This window comes from Apus apus, chromosome Z (genome assembly GCF_020740795.1).
Source record: "Apus apus isolate bApuApu2 chromosome Z, bApuApu2.pri.cur, whole genome shotgun sequence".
NCBI classification, from domain to species: domain Eukaryota; kingdom Metazoa; phylum Chordata; class Aves; order Apodiformes; family Apodidae; genus Apus; species Apus apus.
The window spans coordinates 26,284,502-26,311,153 of record NC_067312.1 but is presented as its reverse complement, the minus strand read 5'-3'; the positions used below and the strand labels follow the sequence as shown (position 1 = coordinate 26,311,153).

Here is a 26,652-nt window from a genome sequence, read left to right as displayed (position 1 = left end):
GAATTTGGTGATAACGTTAATTCTGGAACACATTTTCCAGTTCTAAAGAAAAGTTTGGAAAGTAAAGCAACGGTTTTGATATAAAGCAAAGTAGATTTCCAAAGGAAAATTCTTGGGAAAAAAAAGCAGCACTAAGATGAAGACAGTACTGTCTTACCCTGTGAATACAGGCTTTTCCCTTCCAAACTATCACGAAGCAGCAATAACTGCTAACACATTTCACAAAAGTTTGCACATTTCCTTTTTGAAAGTAACTGTAGAGTCCTGAAGATGAATAAAGCCATGACTTGAGTATAACTCATTGAGAGAAACCACAGAAGTTTTACCAGAACACTTAGAATTAAAAATGAACGAAAAAACAACTCCTCCTCCCACTCACCCCAAATCCCCACACTTCCTGTACTTCAATCTGCAAATCAGTGGTAATTCACATGTGTCAAAACACAACTCTCCTAATCTGCCAGCTTCACTCGACAACAATGTTAAATAAGGCAGAAATTGGGAAACTGCACAGCAGAAACACTCCTCATGTATTAAATCTCTAAAATTTATGAGGCATTTAAGTTATGATTGTCAAAGGTGAACAAAATAAGCCACCTAAACACATTAAACTTAAAGTTAAATTTAACATTCAGAAGGTAAGTTTGCTCATTAATAGCAACTAGTAAGACCAGAGGGAACAAAAAATAGAAAAATGTTGCTGTAGTCAAGACAATAAGAAAGGCAACATCACATTGATTTTGTTGCAAATAAAACAATAAATTACATACTAGAGATTAAATCCTCTCTTTGTTAACCCATTTTACAAAAAGTCTATTTAAAATACATTCAGGGAACTCATACTGAAAAATATACTGCACTGGACAAAAAAGTCAAGCTCAAGTTTAACAGTTAAGAGTAAAAGGTAGAAAGCAAACTTGTAACTACAATTATCTTTAGATAACATTTTGTATTAATTATATTCTGGCCATCTGACTGTTTTGGTAACAGAAAGAAAGCTAACTACAGAATTCTACAGTTACAATCATTAAGTGCATTATTTTAGCAGTCTCCTTAAAAATTAAAATGATGTTGTTATACTAATTTCTTTCTTTCAAAGGTTTAAAAATAGTTTCCAACCTTTAGAATGTAACTTAAACCCCTTCTATATATAAAAAGAGAAGCTACAGAAAGAGACTCACTTCATAACACTACTAATATCTCTAGTCAAAATGTAGTAACCTCTAGATTCGGTTCTTTAAAAATCCTACCAGCTAGAACATATAGAATCATCACAGTTGGAAAAAACTTCTAAAATCACCTAGTCCAACTGTCCATCGGGAGAGCGTGACAGAACCCATCTGTGGGAAACTGTTATTTTCTTCCCCACATAAGTCTAAACCAACAGCAACAACAAAAAAAGCCCAACAATCACACACCCTGTGAAACCAACAAAAACACACAACCCACAAAAAATCCACCCTGCCTACTGCAGCATGCTCTGAAGTGCCACATCTACATATTTCTTGAATACCTCCAGGGATTGTCTCCACCATCTCCCTGGGCAGCCCATTCCAGTGCTTAACTACTCCTTCAGTATTGGAATTCTTTCTAATACTCAGTCCAAACCTTTCCTGGCACTACTTCAGGACATTTCCTCTAGCCCTGTCATTATCCACTTGGGAGAATTCACCAATGCCTGCCTCACTACAACCTCCTTTCAGGTAGTTATAGAGAGCAACAAGGTCTCCTCCAAATTAAACAATCCCAGTTTGATCAGCCTCTCCTCATACAACTTGTTCTCCAGACTCTCCACCAGCCTCATAGCTCTTCTTTGGATATGTTCCAACAACTCAATATCCTTCTTGTAGTGTGGGACCCAGAAGTGAACACAGACAGCACTCGAGGTGTGGCCTCACCAGTGCTGAGTACAGGGGGACAATCACCTTTCTCCTCCTGCTGGTTACAGTATTCCTGATGCAGGCCAGGATGACACCGGCCTTCTTGGCTACCTGGGCACACTGCTGGCTCATATTCAACCCCAGGTCCTTTTCTGCTGCACAGCTCTCCAGCCACTCTTCCCCAAGCCTGTAGTTTTGCCTGGGGTTGTTGTGACCAAAATGCAGGACCTGGCACCTGCCCTTATAGAAGCTCATGCAAATTGGCCTTGGCCCATTGATCCAGCCTGTCCAGGTCCTTCTGTAGAGCCTTCCTACCCTCCAGCAGATCAACACTCTTACCCAATTTGCTGTCATCTGCAAACTTACTGAGGGTGCACTCAATCCCCTCATCTATATCATTAATAAAGACATTGAACAAGACTGGACCCAAAACTGAGCCCTGTGGGACACCACTTGTGACTGGCCGCCAGCTGGATCCAACCCCATTCACTACCTGGACTCAGCCTCCAGCCAGTTTGTTTTACAACAGAGATAACATACACTTACGAACATAGACAACCTATGTCATGTGCTGCCAGCTTCTCTAGGAGAATGCTGTGGGAGACAGTGTCAAAGGCTTTACTGAAGTCTAAATAGGCACCATCCGTAGGTCTTCCCTTATCCACCAGACAGGCCACCTGGTCATAGAAGGAGAATAGGTTGGCCAGGCAGGACCTGTGCTCCCTGAATTCATGCTGGCTAGGCCTGATCCTGTGGCTGCGCTGCACTTGTGGTGTGAGCTCACTCAAGATGAGACTCTCTCCAATCTTCCCTGGTCCTCAGGTCAGGCTGACAGGCCTGACCAGATTTCCCCAGATCATCCTTCCAGCCCTTCTTGTGGATTAGTGTCACATTAGTCACCCTCCAGTCATCTGGGACCTCCCCTGTTGACCACGATTGTTGATCAATGATGGAAAGATGCTTAGCAAGCTTCTCCGCCAGTTCCCTCAGTACTCAGATGGGTGAATGCCATTCAGCCCCATAGACTTGTGAGCGTCCATGTGCAGAAGCAGATAATTAACTACTTTCTCCTGGATTATGGGGGGGTTGTTCTGCTCTCTGTTCTTATCTTCCGGCTCAGGAGGCTGAACACCCCGGATGGAGCTGGTCTGACTATTAAAGATGAAGGCAAAGAAGGCATTAAACATCTCAGCCTCTTCCTCATCACTGGTTGCAATGTGTACCCCCACATCCCTTCCCTGGCTCTTTTTTTGTTGTTGATATATTTGTAAAAGCTTTTCTTTTGTTGTCATTTATGTCAGTGGCCAAGTTGAGCTCTAGCCAGGCTTTTGCCTTCCTAATTTTCTCTGTATGATCTAATGAGACCTCTGTATTCCTCTTGAGTTGCCTAGCTTAAGCTGAGCTTGGGCACCGGAGAAAGAAAGCTCTTTTACTAATTGTTTTATTTCCCAACAGTAATCTTCCCCAGAAAATTTATTTGACAAATGTGACTTTAAAAAGTTACAGGTATATGAAAGTTGAGCAACTTAGAACCTCCATGTTTTTAGAAGATTTTGTTATTTTAATTTCTGGGAATACAAGTCCAAATAAGCTTGTGACCCCCTCTAAAAAGTATTTACTCATGATGTATGGGGTATTAGTCACCTGAGACCCAAAGTGAAATTTAGGTTTGAATGTGTTAACCACTTGCAACTGAAAACAAGTGCTTTAAAGTTAGTCCACATAAGAAGAAAAAAGTGGCAAATAACTAATCGAAATTAATTCAAATCCTATATTAATGTATTATTCTGTATTCACACATACTAACCTGGGGACAAGAAAATTTTTCTAAACAAAGTCTGATCAACAAGAGTGAACTGTTTTTGCTCAGTCCAAAGAAGAGAAGTGCAAAGAAGTCCCCCCCCAAAAAATGGGGGGACTTAATAGTAGCCTTTCAGTACCACCAATAAAGTCATAAGGAAACTCTTCATGGGAGTCTGTAGTACAAGGAGGAAAAACAATATGCAGATACTGAATAAGATTTACTCCAAATTGATATGAGGAAAAACTTTTTCACTAGAACAGTTGAGCAGAATAGGCTGCTCAGTAAAGCTGTGATGTCTCTAGCCTTGCAGACTTCACATTAGACTTGAAATCAGACTTGACAAAGCCCTGAGCAATCTGCTTTGATCTCAAATGGTCCTCACCTTAAGAAGGAGGTAGGAAAGAGAGAGACCTCTTGAGGTCTGTAGTCCAACCTGAATTACCCTAAGATCTTATGTACAAGCTTCAAGTCTTGGATCTACTGTAATTCCTCCAACTACTTAGACGAAGCAGTAGCAAATAAAGCGTTTACAGAAGAAGCAGTACAGTTAGAGAGGGCCAGGCCTTTGACATATGGATAAAGAACCCAGGAGACAGAGGCAAGGATTCAAACATGGATGTATTTTGTTTGAATGCATTATTTTTTTTAATTTTGTGCCACTAAAACATATGGAGTAATATTTGAAGTGTTATATATACTACATGGAAATATGTTAAATGAAAAACAAGAGACAACAACAGCTGGAGGTCTGGACAGGACACCACGCAGTGACAGCAGGATTCTAGAAATCAAAGCCTGAAGTACAACCTCACCATGCCTCCAGCACATCTCACAAGAGAAGACATTGCTCCTTTCGAGTTGCTATAGTGGCTGACTAGGTTTAGCATGAACTATCACTGGCTTTAGAATAACAGGTATTCCAATACCACACACAAAAAAAAACCAATTAGTAGAACACATGGCTTAATCTCTTCAGCCTCCTAAATGAAAGTGAAATAATTGTATCTTAGAGAGACACCTGAAGTTAGAACTGGTTGTTCTCAGTATCGTCATCATCTTTTATCTCAATTAAAACATTTCAGAGATTTGCAACTCATTTTGCAAGCATGGATAATTATGTCTCTTTTAGAGAGTTGTAAGCAATAAACTTATTACTACAGAATACTCTCAGAGTCTCTACAGATATAAAAAATAAAGGAATACTATATGAAAAAAGGCTGGAGAAAAAAATTATGAATAATCACCAGTCAGGATGAAGCTTTACTGTTTTACAGGAGTAATAATGAAAGCACATAAAATTAATAAATGCTGTACATAAAAGTAATACCTGAAATTAAAAAAACAGTTCATCTGAAATTTCAATTTCATGCTAAAGAAACTTATTTCAGCAAAATTAAAGGGAAAATTATCTTACCTTATCTACCCTTTTTTGCCAGCTTTCTTCACGTTTTACCATGAGTTCAATACAATGAGAGAGTGTAGCAAGTATTCCAGCAGTAGTTGCCTTGAAAGTTATAGCTTCTCCTTTAAAGTCTATGCCATTAATTCCTTTTGGTGTCACATGTGGAAACACTAGAAACAAACATGAGTCATGCACGGATAGCAGCCTTTAACTCAAAAGAGCATTTTACATGCGTAATTATATTACAACTGTTTGAAGAAAACAGACTGGCTAGAAAGTTAATTCAATAAACAGAAATCAAAAAGTGTTTATAATTTTCAGCTATCCACAGAATAACTAGAAAGGAGGAACCCCTCCCTTCAGCTTCATCTTGCTATACTGTATTTCAAATCTGCCTGTAATGCTGTATTACTCTGCACTCTGCAAATCATGTGGGTGGAGGGAGTGGTAATACTTTGTAACAATAGCAGTTTGACAGCTCGAAGTGGGGCCTAATTAACACAAAGCAACCTGAAAACGTATCTGATACAGCACTACAAAAGGCACAATTTCAAAATGAAATCAAACCCAAAATGTAACATTCAAGGCTGCTTTAAGCTGGTAATTAGAGATTTAAAAACCTCAAAGTAAAAAGGTATAAGATAAAAGTATAAAATGTATTGAATTACCCAAGTGCTGTGAGGTTTGCAGTTCCAACAACTACTTCATGCTGTCAAGCTAGCCATCTGTTGCTAAGGCTATTTAAATAAGTCACTTAAAATGTGTTACAAAAAAAGTACCTATTATATGTCAAACTCATATGTAGGCTGACATAATAACAAATCAAACACTACACATTAATGGCAGAAAATACTAGAAAGCAAAAGTAACACCCATGTTGAAGCTGACTGAGCCCAGTAAATTGAAGCAAATCCAGCTATGCCATGGGGGCAAGCTAATGCCTTGGTACCTAGCTGGGAATCACGTTTGGCCCCCTAGTCTGTCAGTCTGTCAACATGCCACTCTTATGGTTTAAAAGGTGAAAACAAGTAATTGTGTAAGTTTATCCAATATCTGTCTGCAGGGGCAAAGTAAAGCTTTCAAGCAGTTCAGTTCTTGTAGGGGAGAGAAATGCGATTGCTGTTCTCTAATGACAAGAGCACAGTATCTACACTTTGGGAACAAAAAGCAACGGTCGCATAGTCTTAAGCAATGGTTTAAGTCTCTGGAGGTTTTAAATACCCTCCTTGTGGAAGGAATCAAACTCTTTTTCAAACAGATGATTACAGACTACACAGTGCTTCAAATACCTCACAAAGCATACATACTATGGTGGAATACAGCTTATTTTATGCTTCATGTTAATAAAGAAAGGTAAACAGTGGGGCTGGAGAAAAAAAGGAAAGAAAGAAAAATCTGTTTCAAAAACAATAATGAGGAGCACAGCCCTCCCTCCCCCTACCAGCTGCAGAGGGAACACAGAGGAGGTGAGACTGAAAGTGGTATAAGCCGGCAAAGAGGCGGTGCAGTGGATTCTCTGAAAATAACAAACATTATACAACGAGAACTTCACCCATAACACTTAACTGAAAAATATAGTTTATACTAATGATTTGTAATGCTGCTAGAGACTGTGTTTATGCACAGGCTTACTAGCACAGCTATAATGCTTGTAGATGTGATTTTTCTCTCATAATTATGCAACATGCTAGAAATGCTGAAGAACCTAACACTGGCTGCAACTCTCAGATAATTTCAGAAATCTCTGTGATAGATTTTAAGGGAAATGCAGCAACGTAGCCTCATTTCCTGGAAAAATCCAGCTTTTGTTCCCGGATATCTTTAGGTCTCAGCTACAGCTCATTAATACTTCAGTAATAAATGCAGAGCTTGTTGTTTTTTAAGTCAGTGTCCCTAATTTCTTTAAGCCATTTCAATTATGGGCAGAAATGAACTGGTTGCAGAAAGATGCAAAACACGTTTCTTTGAAGAGAGGGTAACTCAAGAGATTCCTTACAATGGCTGGGAATATTTTGATTATTTCGTAATCACAGGAGACATTTTTCTTCCGGGAACATGTCAGAAGATGACCTGAAGTCCCATCTCAGTAACCCCTCTCAGTTGGGCTTCAGCACATGGGAAGTATTTGTCAGATTCCCTATTTGGACAGCTCAAACACATTTCCTATTCTTTTTTACCTGTTTTTAATGGCAGCTTACAAAACTGAGCATTTCAAAATTAAATGTGACATTAGGAGATGTATATGATTCAAAGTAAAGGCTAACAGGAAAGTGTTCTTATCCCTGAACTGCTCTTCTAGCTTGGTGATCGAATTGCATGCAGCCAACTAAAAAAAAGGCAGTAGGATGATTTTTCTCCAACTTTAATGTCAACATCTTCCAAGTGGTTCCTTTTAAATTATCCTACCTTGCAAGCACTTTGCTTTAGTTCTGACTTGTTTTCTCTTGCCTTTCACAAAAAGGATTTCTCACACCATGCTTTAGCCTTCAATAATGCTTTAGCTCTTCTCTCCTAACCTTTATGTCTGCTAGCATAGGTCAGTTTTCTTTTCCTGCTCTTAAGATTCTGATTATAATACTTTCTCAGATGTCCCAAACACAATGTGCGCTCAAACCTATTTTTCAGTGAAAGAGAAAATTATTTTAAAGAACAAGTAAGTAGAAAGAAGTTCCTTCATCTCTTCCATTTTTGGCTCCTTTAACATCTTACGTCACTAACAAATTCTAAATGAAAAAGAAACATTGGGGTGCTTGACCCATTTATTCATGCCTACTGCTATTGATGTTCTGTGGATATTAGCAGGATCAATATGATTAGTTTTCCTCTACGAACAACCCCATTATTTCTACAATACATTGGTGAGTATTCTTCCTCCATTCAAAGCACAAAAAGCCAGTGTAAATCCCACCGTTCTATATAAAATTTCTCTTCTTCAGCCTCTGTGCCACTTCCATCTTTGTACAAGATCCAGTACAAAAACACCTTCTCTATTCAAAGAGCTTCCTTAAGCAGGTTTCACCTGCTCTTTCTATTCTTACATAATCTGAATTCAAATACACTCCTTTTCCTGAGTGGCTGGACAGGAGCACTTGCTGATCAAGATTCTACATTCTTAGAATATAAGGTAAATCTGTAAAAATGCATCAGCTAGAGACGTTCCCTTGGTGGTCTATACAAAAGTTCAGTGTTTCAGTTACCAGATTTTTTAACTGGAAATTTGAATGTAAATACCCTTCACAGATCTTCAAAGTTCCTAGAGAACACAGAAAAGAAAACACCTCCTGTGGTCATTTGGTTTGGCAGGTTTTTGGGCAGTGGGGGAGGGACCCCAGAGGTGGCTCCAGTAAGAAGGTGAGAAGCTCTCCCTGCTCCAAAACAACCAAGGAGCCATTAGAGGGACAACAGATGCACCTCAGTGATGAACACATGAAAGAACTGAAATGAGACCTGAGCAGAGCAGTGGCTGGTGAGGAAGAAGGGGAAAAAGATGCCCAAGCAGAAGTTTCCCTGCAGCCCATGGTGAGACTGTAGGCTGTCCCACTGTATTCATGGAGGAACATTGTGGAACATTCCCTGAAGCCAGGAGGGGTGAACTTGGCCACTGGGCTTGGATGTTGTGGCCAGAGGATTTGCTGCCAGTGGACTCTGATTATGCAGATGTGGAAGACCGTGGTGCCAGGGGAGTTGGGTGTTCCCAAAGCAGCCCGTGACTCTGTGGGAAGCCCAGGCTGGAGCAGCTCTGGACCTCATGGGAAGGACTCATGGAGGAGAGGTTCGTGGAGGACTCTCTGCCATGGGAGGGACCCCACGGAAGCAGGGGAACCCTTCATCCTGAGAAGGATGGAGCAGTAGGAACTACCATACTGAATGGACTCTTAAACCCCAACCCTAGTCCCCCTGTGCTGCTGCGGGGAGGGAGGAAGAGAAACTGAGAACAAAGTGATTGGGGCCTAGGAAGAAGAGAGGGGTGCAGTAACATATGCAAGCCCTGACCTTTGTGTTGTCTGTGTCCTGTGGGCATCTGATTAGTGTGAAATTATACTATTACTTTTCCCCAAGTTGAGTCTGTTTTGCCTGTGACCTTAATCAGTGAAGAACTCTCCTTGCCCTTTGTCTCGACTCATGATTTGGCCTTTGTCCTCCCCATCCTAATGTATACATGTGTGTCGGGGGGGGATTGACTGAGCAGCCACATGGCTGGCTCTTTGTGTTAAGCCCAAACCAAAACACCTCCCTGTCCAAAAGATCTTTAGAGTAGCACACAAATCTGTATAGTCACGTTAACTTTCTCCTCTCACCCAGGACAAGTGCAGAAGAGAATAAACTTCAAAAGACAATGTGAATATGGTGTTCCGTGTCAGTCTTAAATGTAATGATTTCACCATTAAATGGTGCACTGGTGGTTTGAACAGTAGGCTCAAACACTCCTTATCATAGCAGGCTAAAGAAGAGGTTGAACCCATGCTTCTCAGTTCCTGGAGAACTGACTGCAGAATAGCCCAGAGTCAACAAGCAATCACTTCTCAGCTGAAAGGCTGAGGCAACATGATAGGCAAGGAAGATTTATTTTAAAATTGAGTTACATGCTACTTAACCTCTGCAATCAGCATCGCAATTAATCCTCATCATAGCAAGCACTTTATATCATTGAAAGTATCTACTCACATGATGAATTCTGGAAGGACACTTAAAGTGCCTTTCTCTTCCTTTCCTCTTTCATGATAACAGTTTTGGCTACGTTCAAAAAAGGCCACTTAAATACATCAAGAAAAGATGTGACCCATGGGGACAACAGCAAATTAAAACAAAACCAGAAGGCACAGAAAAGGCACATTTTCCCCATATATTTTCAAGGTTCTTAATGGAAGTGTTTATATTTTTAAAAATGCTTTTGGTGAGTATTTCTTTGTGAGTTTGTCAGATTTGAAATTGGAGGCAGCGCAACTTCCAAGTTTCATGAATCAAAGACTAAAAAATACCCTAGGAATAATTGAATTGCCAGCATCTAGAGAACGTAAGCACTAAAATATTTTAGTTAGGAAACAAGAGAAAGTTTAAGAAGAATGCAAATAGATTTTAAATGCATACAAATAATCTGCCAAGCCAGAAGTACCAGATTTCTAGAAAAGCAAAACTTGCACTAGTTCTTCACATTTACTGCAAGAATACGAGTGCAACTATATCTTTCAAAATACGAATAAAAATCAGAATTATGTTCATTACAAATGGAAAATACAGTAAGAAAGTGCTAAAATTACGATGAGTGAGAATCACTAACAATGTTTATTTATGTAGCCATAGAACCTGGAAAAACCATAGTGGGACACACCTAAGCATTGTGCTCCACCACACTCCTAAGGCAGGTAAGACTTGGAAGAAAAACTGCAATTACCTGTTATAAATTTCAGATCCCAGTATCTGAATTATGCTGCTGTTTCAGTGGCACTTGGTAGTGAAAATGGCTTTGAACACAGGAGAGGAATTTCCAGCTTGACAAGCCTTCATTAACATTTGTGTAATTTTTAACTCAGAAATCATGGAAAGCATCTAATGAATGGTAAGAACTTCCTGTCATACACATTTAAAGAACTATTCTTGCCATTTTTTGCTTAGAAAAGAGCATACTCATATCAGGCTGATCATCATACCATTCATATGGATTTTCAGTGAGAAAGTTGTGACATACTTACATTTTTCCTTACTGCTGTTACTGTTATGTAAAAAATCCCCATCAGAACGCATTGTAGGGAAATCATCTTCATCATCTTCTACCACTAAATTTGAGAAAGAGTGTGTTACGGGAGTACGAAAGCTTTTCTAGTTCTTAGTGTGCAAGAAACAATTAAGAACATCTGTAAAGCTAAGCAGCATTTAAGATTGTTCCCTCTAACCTTTTTTTTTTTTTTGATTTTTTGACCAGAGACCACTATGAACATTGCATCACAAGACTAATATTTGCTCTGTGTTGGAAGTTTAGCACAACATTCCATGGTAAAAGCAACAACTACCTACTCTTCTACAAAAGAAAATTTGCAAACAACCAGGATTATACTTACCTACTGTGTTCTTACTAGCAAATTTTTCAGTCTGCTAGAACAAGGCCAGGGATGAATATAAATGCCTCAGAGGACATGGATATGACAGCCAGGTGTTCTCTGAGAAGAGCAATTCCCATATCCACACCTCAGTCTACTAGGACCTCAAATTTGCACCCAGTGCTCTAGTTTCACCCAATACGTCTCAGGAACATGCATTATGGCAGCATCCTTGCCTTTACAAAAGAATATTATGTTTCTGTTTTCTATTGGTTTTCCAAAATAAAAGGTAAGAGACATAGCGATAAACTAACTTAAATTCATCTTATAAGGGTAAACAACTACTGTTCCATAACAACAAATATTAAAAAAAATTAAAATCTTCTATAGTTGACACCTACAAGTTAGGCAGATTTTTATGGGAATCCAACTTCTGAAGTGAAAATACTGTTTATGCAGAAATATCTTTGATCCCTAGACTAAAGAGTAAATTTAAGATACATATTTTATTTTCATGGCATCAAATACTATGGTAACTATTTCAAAGGTTATTACTGTATAAAAAGCTAAATTCTATTGAGATAAGAGTTTTCAGTTATAGTTCAGTTAGTTTTACCTTTATCCCGCTGGAGTTCATCTTTGGAAACTGCATCTGCACAGGCATCAAAGTATTTCTGTAAAGTATCAACTTGTCTGCACAAGATGTCTCTAAAGGTTTCCATTTCTGCAAGCTTTTCACGTAAACTATGGCCCTTCTGAAAATACAAGAGAAAACAGCCTGAAGCACTTCTACATACTCAGCAAAAGTTCAATGCATTAAACCCCCCCCGATACCTGCAGCTATAAAGAACAAATTCAATTACATTAAGGACATTTTAAATATCAGCAGCTATGAAATAATGTTAGAAGAAGGTAAGAAACGGTAAGAAATGTTCCATACTCATTTTGTTCACTCATCTGAATTTTTCCTCTTGACTGCATCTGCTACTTTGGAGCGTTCAACAAGTATATTAAGAAGGCAATCTTGCATGCTACCATGCCGATGTGCATGAAAACAGTCAGCTCCAGTTTAAGATATTTGTTCCAATCTTTACCTCCTTTTGTTTTGTTGCTCCTTTCTGCTCTCCCAGAAGTACAGCCCAACCAAGCTCATGTTAAATATTTAGATGCATTAGACAAGGAAAGCCAACAGTTGACAATATAAATAAAATTATTAAGTCACAGAACCTTAAATTTGCTTTCATTTAGAGGCTCTGATACTAGTAAACTAGGAAAGGTCAATAAATGCTCCCACAAGAGAGTTTCCTGTAGAGTCATCATATGGTGAATTATGAAATCTTACAGTAAACCAAGTATTTTGCATTTTTTTTTATAGTTGCATGAACAAGTCTTCACGCAAGTTATTTCTTTTCCAGTTGTGCATGTTACTTATACACCACTACTAACAAAACTTTATTCACTAACCTTGAATGAAGAGGTGGACGTCGCAGAGTATCCACTTGCTCCAGAAACAAGAGACACCATGGAGCCATGGCGTCGTAAACTTGACTCTGATCCATAGCCAGATTCAGTCTAAAAAACAAACCACATATAAAACTAGAGTGTTGAGGCTTCTATTAAAAAAGAAATAGTAAAGCAAGATGTAATTTCCCCTGAAACCAGTCCATTTATGTCAGGAAGCAAAGGGCTTAATGACTCAAACCGTGCCTGGATATTCAAGATGTTGTTGCATTATTCTGGTTTGTGTAATCCCTCATCAATTTTCACAGAGAATTAAAAAATCTACAGTACTTTACAATTATTAACATGGTTCAGCTTGAAGACAGTAGGTCTCAGTCAATCCTTCCAATCATTCCAACAGTGATGTTTCTGTTTTAAAAGCAATAAAATAGAACTAATAGAAAAATAAAAATACTGCTACCAAGGTTGGTTGTGGTTTTTTGGTTTGTTCCAGGCTTCTTCAGCAAAATTCTTTATACTGGACTGAAATATTTTTTTTTACAAATAACAAAAGTCTACACAAAACAAGGTGAGATTCTTAAAACAAGAGGGAGAACGCAACATTAGTAACTAAATAATTTTTAAAACCCCACATTTCTTCATTAAAATAACATTTAAAAGATCTAAAAATACCAAGTTTGACAAATTTCCTCACAAATCAAGCAGAAGCTGATAATGAGGAACTGGAAGAAAAACATTTTTTTGGATCTTTTTATTGACTTCAAGCCTTCCAAAGTCTTCACAAGTAAAACTAAAGTAGGTAACTGAATAAAAGGATTTTTGAAAGGACAAGTAAGAGTTTTGGGCATATACTTAACTTTGTTTCAGAGGTGTTTAATGAGCATAAACCTCAAAAGAGTATTTTACAGGAGTCACACAACACTGTGAAGTATGAAACATTTATTTTAAGATTTCCTCTAAATGCAAATCTAGAATAGCTTCATGGTTTTACTGGTAACTTCAGTGTTTTCTTAATGATATGGCATGTACATTAAGATGACTCTAAATGTGGTTTTATTACAGTCATTTTGACAGTGGAGACTCATTTTATTTTTTCTCTGAGTTGTACACATTAGAAAGGTAAAATTTCATTTCAATAGGATATGGTTAAATGAACAGATCAACTTTTAAAAATAGCCAAAACATCCATTACATTTTAACTAAGGTCAGCAAGTGTCTTCTGATTGCTTTCCCCTTGAAGTGAGAAAAACACCCATGCAAAACCTGGATTTAAGCTTGATAAGTGACATTTCTGAATTTCTGTGTTTGAAGATATAATCAGTCATAACTTACTAGTAGTAACCTAGAACACACAAGAACAGATGTAATCTTAGAAAATCCAGTGACTTATATTCTACACTTGAATTAAATTATTTTCTTCCAGTATTACCCATACAGTCACTACTCAGTTAATTTAGTTGACAAAAGAAAAGCTGAGGAAAGATAACTTATTTCCATATCAATACTTCTTTTAAAAGTCCTTTTCAGCAGTATATTTGACTGTCATTTATGTTTGTGATTAATAATTCCACTAAACAATTTATCCATTTATCTATACTTGAGTATTGTACACGAAACCACATATTCACCAACCAAGTGCATGCAAGTATCGGCCTGCAAACCCTATCCATAAAAAGGAGCTACATAAAAAGCATTTAGGCAGTTTTAGCTATTTGCAACCAAGGAGCAAATTCAGATGAGCAGCAGACCAGACAGCACACAACATGAATCCAAAGCATGAACAATTACAGATCACATTCACAAAACTGTCTCAGACAATTGTGTTTAAACAGCCAAGGAAAAAAGATGAAAATTACATAAAGAATACTTATCTATCAGAAGAAACAGAGTATTCCTGTACAACTGATGCAGAGACAAGCCATACAGCTCACAGCAGACACATGCAAACAGTCTAACACAAACAATGAAAGCATGCATCATGCAAAGCCCCACCATTCTACTACCGCAACATCTAAACGAGAGCCGGTCACTGATGCATTTATGTCTTGCAAAGCAGATCATCATTAACTATTCACTGCAGAAACACTCGATTACATTGAGAAGAGAAATGATGACAGAAGCTTCTTCTGTTTACACATTTTCTAACCTCCCAAGATAAAAAATGGAACAGCAGGTACAGTCCATATGATAGAAGCCAACAGTCTTTGCTTCAAAACAAAATAACTTGCAGAAGTTGTATCAGTTAATACCAATCATTAATACTCAATTACCATGCTCAGGATACAGATAAAGTTGAAATCCCATGCACACATTATAGCTTCAAAGCTACACCAAAACTAGCATTTGTTAGTACACTGCAACACCTTCGGATATCTAAGGTGGTACACAAAATCCATTAATCCTTTCAAAATGCTTTTCTGTTCTGACAGACGAGAGGAAGGAGCCACATGATCCAAAGATCATGAGATTCTGTTATTGGAGGTGCTGGTATCAGCAACCAGGCAGCACATCAGAAAAGCTGCTTTCAGTAAAAAAGCTAAGTATTCACAGAATCATGTTGCAGACCTCCATTATGGCTCACACTGATCTGCCAGTTAAGGATTTCCTAAAGTGGGTCAATAATACTCTCGAGTAAAGCACAGACTCACATGAAAGCTCCTACCCTTACAGAAAAAAAAAAGCAAAAAAAAAGCAAAAAAAAACCCCAGCAAAATATTCTTCCGTGTCTTCAAAGAATTATTTTTATTATGTCTCAATGCCTGTCAAACACTTCAATCTATATTTGTCCAGCCAACATTTTCAGTTAGCATGATAAATTATTTATTATTTTACATAACACAGGCAGCTCCTCCTCTCAGGCATACCACTCCCCCTAGGAGGTGATGAAACAATGAAACAGACATTAGGATACAGTGACTCTAATCATATTTGCAGTATGTTTGAAAAAAAACTGCTGAAACATCCAGGAGATGAAACAACATCTTATGAAAAACAAGAACGTGGACAACAGGTAAAAATGTAAAATGGAAGAGCTGGAAGGTGCTGTGAAAGACTTCACTGAGACTAAGTTAATGAGCTCTGTAGAACACCTATGTTCCAGGGGCAATTTTTAGACTTGTTGCAAATGTTTCAAAATATACTTGAATAAAGAATGACTACTGCTAGGATAAGCCAATCTAGAAAGGGGATTGAGTGCACCCTGAGGAGTTCTGAAGGTGACATCAAATTGGGTGGGAGCGTTGATCCGCCTGAGGGTACAAAAGTGCTGAGGAGGAACCTGGACAGGCTGCATCAATGGGTCAAGAAAATTTATATGACATTCAACAAGACTAAGTGCTGGGTCCTGTCCTTGGGCCACAACAACCCCAGGCAATACTATAGGCTTAGGAAAGACTGGCTGGAAAGCTGCCCAGCAGAAAAGAACCTCAGGGTGTTCATCAACAGCCAGATGAGTATGAGCCAGCAGTGTGCCCAGGCAGCCAAGAAGGACAACAGCATCCTGGTTTGTGGCAGAAATAGCATGGCCACCAGGACTAGGAAAATGGTTGTCCCCCTGTACTCAGCATTGGTGAGGCTGCATCTTGAGTACTACGTGCAGTTTTGGGCCCCTCACAGAATCACAGTATGTCCCTGGCTGGAAAAGACCTTCAAGATCATCTAGTCCAACCTTAGACCTAACACTGCAAGTTCACCACTAAGCCATGTCCCTAAGCACCAGGTCCACATGCTGTTTAAATGCATCCAGAGATAGTGACTCCACTACTGCCCTAGGCAAACTATTCCACTGTCCAAGAACACTTTCAGTGAAGAAAAGCTTCCTAATATCTAACCTAAACCTCCCCTGGCCCAGCTTGCATCCATTCCCTCTGGTCCTATCACCAGGGAGAAGAGGCTGTCCCCCTCATTGCTCCAGCCCCATTTCAGGTAGTTGTAAGGAGCAATGAGGTCTCCCCTCAGCCTCCTCTTCTCCAGACTAAACAGCCCCAGCTCCCTCAGCTGTTCCTCATAGGACTTCTGCTATAGTCCCTTCACAAGCCTTGTTGCCCCTTTCTGGACACGCTCCAGGACTTCTATGTCCTTCTTACAGTGAGGGGCCCAGAACTGAACACAATATTCAAGGTGTGGCCTCACCAGTGACGAGCATAGGGGGACAATCACCTCCCTATTCCTGCTGGCCACAGTGTTCCTCATACAAGCCAGGCTGCCATTTGCCTTCTTAGCCACCTGCACACACTGCTGGTTCATATCTAGTCGAATGTTGATCAATACCTCCAGGTCTTTTTCCAACCTGCATCTCACTACAAGAAGGACACTGAGGTGCCAGAGTGAGTCCAGAGAAGGGCAATGAAGCTGGTAAAGGGTCTGGAGAACAAATCTTAAGAGGAGTGTCTGGAGGGAACAGGGGTTGTTTAATATGGAGAAAAGGAGGCTGAGAGGCTTCTATATTCCTCCCAAGTGTTCAGTCCCATTTGTCACATTCTGTAATGTTCCTTCTTCCATTGAATTTTTTCCAGATGACCTTACTCACCCATGCAGGTCTCCTACCTCCTTTGCTTGGTTTCTTCTTCATAGGATGCACTGGTCTTGAGCTTGGAGGATGCAGTGTTTCTAAGATCTCATGGACATCCACAACTTCCAGGGCCCTGACCCATGGTAGTCCACTGAGTAGATCTTTGAAGACACTAAACCTTCCATTTCTTAAGTCCAGTGTTTTAATCTTATTTTTCTACCTCTTCCACACAAAACAGTAAACACCATTTTGTGGTTGCTACAGCTAAGGTTGCCCCCAACCTTCACATCCCCAACAAGACCTTATTTGTTAATACCAGGTCCAGTAGTGCACCTCCCCTTGTAGGTTCCTCAACCACCTGGGTCAGAAAGTTGTCATCAGCATGCTGCAGGAACCTCCTGGATCATGCACGCCTGGCTGTGTTGCCTTTAGAGTAAGTATCAGGGTGGTTGAAGTCCCCCATGAGAACCAGGGCCTGTGACTGTGCGGCTACTTTCAGCTGCCTGTAAAAGGCCTCATCAGCCTTCTCATCCTGATCAGGTGGGTTAATGGTCCTGCCACTTTTTTGAAGGGAGAAGCCCTAATTCCCACCAGACAGTTCTCCGATGCTTCCATAGCTGCCAGCCAATTATCCCTCATATCCACTGAGACAGCCAACAGTAGGACCTTTCTATTACACAGTCCCACTGGTATGGCATGCCACTCCCAGGCTCCTCTCTAGAAGCCCAGCTTTGTCCCCACTCCTGTTCAAGTCTAGTTTAAAGACCTTCCTATGAATGTTCCTAGCTCCTGTCCAAGGATCCCCTTCCCCCTTTCACACAGATGTAACCCCATCTTTTGTCTTGTAAAGCAGCCCATGACTACTGATGCCCGAAGTCCTGCTGATGACAGCAGTCACATAGCCAGGCACTGATCTGTTGGTTCCTCCTGTTTATCCCCTCATCAATCCTTGCAGCAGGTCGGATAGAGGCAAACACTACTTGTGCTTCTGAGCCCCTAACCAGATGTTCCAGGGCCCTGAAGTCTCTTTTCATTGTCCTTGGACTTTCTGTAGCTGCCTTGTCACTGCCTACCTGAAAAATCACTAATGGGTGGCAGTATAAGGGTTGAACTAGGGTAGGGAGTTTTTTCTGTACATCCTTGATCCTGGCCCCATGTAGTAGGTCTGGTCTGTGTATCAGGCCTTCCACTCCCTTCAGAATTGAGTCCTCTATGACAAAGACTCATCTGTCTTTCTTAACTGCAGATATTTTGATCAGTGAGCTGGTCCGACTAGACCTTGATGACACCTCCAAGCTAAGAGGATTTTTGTTCTTACTATTACCCTGTGCCACTTGCAAAGCACTGTACCTGTTACTCAGTGGCACCTGGGAAAGTGGCGTAGTTGTTAGGCAGATGCATTTGTGGCACCTCTTGCACCAGGCAGGAACATCCTGCCTTTGGCCCCCGAACATGAATTGGTTTAAAAAAAACTAGCACTACCCAATTCTATTATTCTCTTGTTAGACTGCGGGTCAAGAACAGGTCTAAAAAAAAAAAAACACAAAAGGAAGTGATAAATTATTTTAACACTACAATTGTTTAGACATAAAACCTAGTCCCACACATAGAAAGGCAAAGATACACATGAAGTGTTAGTTCTCATCTCAAAAAAAATTAGAAGCAAATTTAGTTTATGCTAAGAGCTCTGCAGGATTGAATTACAAGTAAAGGGCAAAATTCAGATAATTTCCAAAAATAAAGGATAAAGGATAAAAATTCAGAAAATTTCCAAAGACTTGTTGAATCAGCAACCTGAAGGGTAACAGCATGTCCTCCCATCACAAGATATGACACACGATACAGTGTGTTCTAACAGGTCAGGACTGGGTAAACTGAGTTTCCATACACCCCACATTACTTCTGTGTTAGTTCGTTTATGAACAAGCATAGGCAAAGATACTAGCTCGTGTGTTCAACCTCCTCGAGTCAATATCGTGTGTGACCACTAGAGGGAAATAGTAAAAAGGAAACAGACATCTCTAAAGGTTATTATTGGTCAAAGCCCAACAGTAACCCTCAGCCTGTTTCTGCTTCAGCTCCTGCGCATATAAACCTCCTTTCCTTGGAAGACAATTAAAGACACAGCAGTTTCACCGCTAGCCTCTATAATTACATTTAAGACACATTGATCAGTGAGATAAAGTTTTCTGCACAGTATGCAAGAAGTAATAATGACATCTGTTGCTGAAAGAATGACAGTGAATCAGAAGTTTTAATGGAGATTAATGAAATTATTCTTAAGTCACATGTCTTGGCTAGTTATAAACAGTGAACCAACTGATACGTTAATTTCCAGTTAAGATTGTTCAGAGTCATTAGCACCAAATTAAACACTGACAAATGTTGAAGCACAGGTTTCTTAGAACTTCATCTAACATGAAGTAGCTAGGCTCAATATAATACAGCTTTAAAAAAAGAACACTTCATATGTGACATACAGAAAACTGGGCACCTCTGCCACAAGTACTATGTCCAAGTAGAAAGCTTCTTCACATTCAACTGCTGTGCTATTAGTCTGCAGCCATCAGAGATACTGATTTTCAAGAAAAGCAGTTTAACATACCAGCCAGCTGAACAGACACTGGTTTTGTTAATGTATAGAGTATGCATTAAGTAGGTTGTCCCCAAGTTAGTTTTCCCTCTAAGCATATGCACTTCGAGAAGCATCAAAAGAAACAAAGTCCTAGTTAAACCCTTTCCAAACCTATACAAAGTCATGCAGTAGAGACACAGAGACATTTTATTTGAAACAAGTTATCTGCTCTTCTCATAAGCCTTAAGTTTAAACAGGCTTCCTTAGGTTTCTGAAGAACTGTTTTATGCAATGCAGCTTTAACAAAGCTAATCTTTGATAATTAAAATGTTATCTGACATTACACACAGTATCAGTAAACATATCAGTAAAAGACTAAATTCAACTTAATCTGCCAGTACAAAAACACCCCCCACATTATCATCACTCATTCATGTGAAAAGAAACAGACTGCTTTTATTTGCTGAAAGCCAACACCCTCTGTGCAAGACAATAGGAAAAACAACTTGAAGCACCGCAACGGGTCTCTACAAGAAGCTGACCCACCTTGACGGAAATCCAGATAGAAAAACAGCTCACAAAAGGCTACTTCTAGTGCACCAAAACAAAGCAAACACAAGGATCTAGGCTCTAAAATGCTCTGGACTTCTAAGCTAAGTGTTATCACCGATTTCACACAGCATTGTAATACTGTTGGTCATCAAGTTGTACATTAAGCCGTGGGTTACCTTTTTTTGATCTGTTTTTCAGAGGAGTAAAAAAGCATGAATAAGATAAAGGATGTCCTTGCAGTGCTGGGTTCCAACACAAAATCCTCCCAGAAAAAAACATTAGAGAATAGTGTACTACTGATAGAACAAGCAGCTTAGTAGTGCATTCTAACTCAAGTCTTGTAGTAACTACACTGGCTTGTTTCATTACAGCACCTCTGTGTTTTGCAAAAGCTGTATCAGCACTCCCTGCCAGAACTTGTGCCTTAACTGCATGCACACTGTACTATGGAAAGTCCAGGCAACTGCAGAAACATTCAATATGTATGCTTTCAGACTAAATTATTTTTTAGACCCATATATTCTCTACATACTACTGAAGTCCAATCACATTGCTGGTTCCCTTACAACAGTATAAGCCTGAAAAATTTATCATGAGGAAGTCATCCATGAGTCAAGAGCTTACAAACTGCTCTAAACACTGATGCAACTGCATGCAGACACCAGAGTTTATGGGGGAGTGACACAAGACTTAAGGAGAATGGTTATATTCTTGCTAGCAGTGCCAGCTGAACACTCTTGATCTGCTAAAATGTGCATCTAGCAGCATGATGGCCTCTTCTCAAGAATTAAAACACAAACCAGCTCAGTAGGTTAGATCAGTTAGATACACTTGTAGAGACATTAAGACTTATGTGTTTTTTTATTAGATTATGAGAAGTGTAGCCTAAACTGCCATTGTTGCTTGCTTATCTTTGCACTTTGCTTTTCTACATTTCAAAATGGTAAGTTTACCTAACATTTTATAAACCTAATGACAGCACTAAACACATGAAACAGGTATTTTTCTGCTTAACCTTGTTTAGCCTATTTGGGGGGCAGGCACAAACAATGGAAATAAGCAGAAGCTGCACCTTCAAACATTGCAGAAATAAACCAAAACTTCAAGGCACCAGCATTTAACAATAGAAAGTCTGGTTTATTTATAAAGTCTGAAAACTAGCAAATTGAGGCAAAACTTAACTTTGTTAAAAAAGGATCATTTCAAGACAGGAATGATGAATCCTTTTGCTGTGAAGTACAAAATATTACAACATGAGCAAGGAAGAAATGAACTGCTATGGTCAGAAATGCGGATTTACCATAGAATCAGAATGACTAGGTTGCAAGATATCTCTAGTACCACCTTGGCTCAGAGCGTGTCCAAGTGGACAGCCAGGCACCTGCACCCCAAAAGGATGCATTTTTCAGAGAATTACAGTATCTATTTTCAAAGTTGAAGTGATTATTATGAAACATAACTGGAACACACAGGCAAAGAAGACTGGGCTGGTCAAAGTGGAACAATCTGTGTTGTTTCTAATTAATCAAGTGCATTGGGCTGGAATAAAGGGCTTTAAACAGTTTTAAATGTAACTACTTTTATTAATAAAGTTGCAACTTACAGCGGCTGTTTGGACATGGGCCCAGAGGTGCAAAGGCACTCTCCTGAAAAGTAAGTTTCAACAGTCTGGAAGGGACAGCACTCAGGTTTGCAGTAGCTACACCCCTGGCTTTCCCCTGAAGACTTATTTTAGGAAATACGGTTTCCAGCAATAAGACCACTTAGCAATTTTAGTAACACTAAATGACAAGCAATATCATATGTGTTGGAGTTACTGCTGATAACAATGCTAAAATAATCGAATGTGTAAGACATACACAAGCTTAGATTTCCTCCTTGAAAGAGCATTTCTGATTCAATTTTAAAGAAAGAAACTCCTGTTATTTCCAGTAAAGGCCTAATAAATCGAGCAATTAATCTAATCTTCGCCTGAAAGCACAGCTTCTCTATGACACTTAGAAGTTTCACTACCATAATGTATATATGCATCATGATGTACACCAGGACAAGTATTTCTTAAGAGCTGAGCAGCCTCAGCTATATTTGCTTGCATAAACTAGCAATTTTAAGGGAACACACAAATTTCCAAGTTATTTCCTATTACCAGGAACAGAAAAAAGTTGGACACTTCTTTTTATTCCTCTCCGACATTTTCTGGTCCTGTGCCCATAACAATCAGTATAGGATATTTAACTGCTAGTGTTTACGTATTAAACCTTTCTTCCTCCCCCCCATTAAAATAGGTATGCTCAAGACACCAAATTTTTATTTCTCTGAAGTAAATCTATTCACTTGGATGACACTTAAGTGATAGTAAATGCGTATTTTCAAGAATTACCTGATTTTGGAGAGTAAAAAGGATCTTGCCGTTGTTCTAGAGCAGAAATGATATTAGAATAATTACCTTAAGAGCTTCCAATAACAGTAAGTGGACACTGAATTAAAATAGATGTCCCAAGTTTTTAATTCCTTTAGCAATTTAGGGTCCCAGTAGCTCCTGTACCTATTATATTTCCCAGGAAGGCACAGGAGCTGGTGGAGTGGTAGGTGTGTGTCTCAAAAAGAGTAAAAAAGTTACCTCTGTTGAATACTGAATATGTATCATGGCTATTTGCGTACCCCACCCATGTGGCAGAGCAGCACCTACTCCCTACGGCTAGGGTGTAACTTTGGTCTGTTTATAATATATACTGGAGAAGTTTCACTGTAATGAAAGCTGACTGTGGGAAAAACACTCTTCACAAAGTCTTTCTAGAAAGAAAAAAAGACTACATTTAATAGATGGGGGCATATAGGCTACCCAAGACTTTTCTGTTAAGCTGTTACTGCACAGTAGCACCATTTGAGCTGATAAGTATTATTTCTGAGTAAATAGAATGCAGATCTTTTTGGCAAGCATCAACATTTAACTGTTTCACAACCACTCACTACTTCCACATTGAAGGTCTGTAGGTTCTGTTCTTGGTATCCAAAGGTTACCCTGATTTGAACTGGCATTTACCACCAAAGTCCAGCTTGACACAGGTCTCCCTCAATGAACAATACTGTGTTTGGGGAGACCATGCAAAAACATGCTGCTGCTCTGCCACAGAGAGCTCAACTCCTTCCCACATGTTACAAACATTGTCATCGCCCTTATTTCTACTAAAGGAAAGTGTACACTGTCAAAACAATCTACCACAGTTGTTTTCAAAAAGTGAATTAGTAACACCTTTGAATTTACTACTAGAACCCTACTTGTTTATAGAAACAAGACTACTCATTTACTGCACAGCATGCTGAGTCTGGTAGCTTAGTTCCAGTTACCTCAAGACTCAGCAGACTTGGCACCAAGTTTACTTTAGCCCTTTATTAAATAGCATTACAAAAATATTTACTGACATACTCTTAACAGCTTAGCAGTAGTGTCATAAGCCTGTCATGCTGACACCGAGTTAGCACTTTTTCTTTCACATGGTATTGCACTCACAAAGCAATGCCCTGCTAATTTGTGTTTTGGCCTGTGATTTTTCAGGCATTCTCTGGTTCACCAGTCTGGCTAAACAGTGATAAAAAATTACTTTAACCTCTATGTGCATTTGAATCTTCAGTCAATTAATACATTCAACTAATTTAAGGAGCAAACTATCTCAGCTAGGTTCACTGCCTTTTTTGGGGGGTAGGGGTTTGAGAAAAAGAGTTCAAGACCTCTGCTAAGATTATGAAGACTGCCTGTTAATGCTCTCACTAGACGGAGAAAACTTTTTATGAACACATGGCAGTGACCACAGCTTTCGTGAATACAAACATTTAAGATTATCTTAAGTGCACATATGTATAGAGCTTCAAACTCAGATAAGCAGCTCCCCACAGATTAACAAGCAAGGTCAGCTATTAACCAAGACAAAGCTGAACAATCTAGCTTTTCTTCACCCAGCCAGTACTAGAAGAAGCTCAGTCAGTTAAGAAACTGAACCCAACCCAGCCTCCTCTCATGTAAGTTGTACTGCTGCTGGAAGTCAGTGCCTGGCAACTCTGTAATGAGAGTAAGGCACTAGCTTCTGTACAGGTACACCAACCTTCATGCTTTCACTGTTCCAGAAAACTCACACTAAGCTTAGCTAGATTTAACAAACTACATTTGCTTCAATTGATCAGTGAGATATTACATACAGATAACCTATACACACATATTTAGGAATATTTTACTCTTATCACCAGATGAGTCTTTCCCTGTTTATCAACATAAATGCTCTCACAAAAACATCTCTCAGACAAACTGAAAACCACAAGTAACCACACCAAGAATTAGTCTGTAAATCTGGTTATTTTCACTTGAAAAGCAAAAAAACCTGCATTCTAGCAGCACTGAAAGACAGCATAATAGAATCATAGAATAGTTAAGGTTGGAAGGGACGTTAAAGATCACCAGGTTCCAACCCCCCTGCTACAAGTAGGGACACCTCACACTAGACCAGGCTGCACAAAGCCTCAGCCAACCTGGGCTTGAAAACCTCCAGGGAGGGGGCTTCCACAACATCCCTGGGCAACCTATTCCAGTACCTCACCACCCCTACAGTGAAGAATTTCTTCCTGATGTCTAACCTAAATCTCCCCTCTTTCAGTTTAAAACCATTACCCCTTGTCCTATCACTGGTGAAAAGCCCCTCCCCAGTTTTCCTGCAGGCCCCCTTCAGGCACTGGAAGGAAGCTGCAAGGTCTTCCCAGAGCCTTCTTTTCTTCAGGCTGAACAAACCCAACTCTCAGCCTGTCTTCATAGCAGAGGTGCTCTCAGCCCAGCTTCATAGCAGAGGTGCTCCAGGCTTTTGATCACCTTTGTTGCCACTCGCTGGACCCTCTCCAACAGGTCTATATCTTTCTTGTGCTGAGGGCACCAGAACTGGACACAGTGCTCCAGGTGGGGTCTCACCAGAGCAGAGCAGAGGGGCAGAATCCCCTCCCTGGCCCTGCGGGCCACGCTTCTTTTGATGCAGCCCAGGATGTGTTTGGCTCTCTGGGCTCCAGCACACACTGGCGGCTCGTGTTGAGCTTCTCCATCTATGACCACCCCCAAGTCCTTTCCCTCAGGGCTGCTCTCCAGCCATTCTCCCCCCAGGCTGTATTTGTGCCTGGGGTTGTGCCAACCCAGGTGCAGAACCTTGCACTTGGATGATGTATATAATTTAGCTGGCTTTTTCTTCTTTACAAACATTTACCTTCTTTCACAGGGTCTTTTGGAACTACAGTTATTTTACAGCCTCTGTAAGCAACCAGCCTTTTATATTTGCATGCACCATCCAGTTCCCTCCAGCATCTTGTTTACTGTATGAATATAAGCTATATTAGTACTTGTTATTAAAGTCATCACAGAAACTAACAGGGTACTCTAACAATCCAAAGAGTCAGCACCACACAGAAAAATTTAGACCATGTTAATACGCTGAAGAGCATGAGACAACCAAAGAAGGGAACCCTGATCAATTCAACAGGGAAAAACAGGTGACACCAAGACTACTTAAACTTAGGCCACCAGTATCTACCAAGAAAAAATGAGGCCTCATCATTACTGTCATATAGTCCTCACCAGGAACCTGAGAAATAAAACCAAAGTTAAATGATATTTACCTATACCCACATCTTCTGTGCTTTCCTTCATTTACACTGTTGCTTTCACTTAATTTAGGCTTATTGGTGAACAGATAAAGAGGGGAACTAAGGACAGAGGAACTGGAGTTAGAATGAAATTGCAAAAAAACAAACAAATTAAGAAGTGATATGATTTTTCCTTTTCAGACCTTGGCACACTGCTGAGGAAGCAAATAATTAAAAAATCACACATTACTGAAACACCTGAACTCCAGGAGAGGAAGTAGACTGAAAAAATGGCAGCAGACACTATTCCTGTTGCTGTCTCCTGAAATTACACTGTTGACAAGTCTTAATTTTAAAATAATCAACAAGATTGTATTTATAATTAGCATTCACTTGTCAACAACAGAATAGATACAATTTGCTAGAAATTACTTGACAGTGCCTAGTTGTCAGCAATATACTAAACTGGTGCCAAAATTCTAAGTTTATAAAGGTCGTAACATCACTATAAACTGCTGAAGACCATTTGCACCATGTTTTGTCATGAACATAAATATAGCCTACATAAAACATCCAAACTACTTATTTCAGCTGCTCCACAAAGGTCTGCCAGAGAATACAAAAACTAAGTTTAATGTACAAAACCATTTACTGAAGGCAGAAACTTACACTTCTCAGTTAATTTCTATTTTAAGGGTTTGTTATGTCAGTATGCTGAATCAAAATGTTTCTACAGCATTCCTACTTGCACATACTTTCCTATTTATTCCAAATTACCTTACTAATATTAGTTTTAGTCCAGATATGGCACAGATTTTAA

The 26,652-nt window shown here is 39.6% G+C and overlaps 1 protein-coding gene across 3 annotated transcripts in view; it reads right to left on the bottom strand.

The window, feature by feature from the left end:
- The window catches only part of CERT1 (ceramide transporter 1), a 74,490-nt gene that overhangs the window by 17,231 nt on the left and 30,607 nt on the right, over window positions 1–26,652 (bottom strand). For 2 of the 3 annotated variants that reach the window (XM_051642049.1, XM_051642050.1), the window contains exons 4-7: window positions 12,586–12,693; window positions 11,738–11,876; window positions 10,777–10,860; window positions 5,099–5,256 (exon numbers count right to left, since the gene is read on the bottom strand). In XM_051642049.1, the coding sequence (XP_051498009.1) occupies window positions 5,099–5,256; window positions 10,777–10,860; window positions 11,738–11,876; window positions 12,586–12,693 (489 nt within the window). Of the gene's footprint in view, window positions 1–5,098; window positions 5,257–10,776; window positions 10,861–11,737; window positions 11,877–12,585; window positions 12,694–14,852; window positions 15,200–26,652 lie in introns of those variants that run through there. The other variant, XM_051642052.1, reaches the window with a different exon arrangement.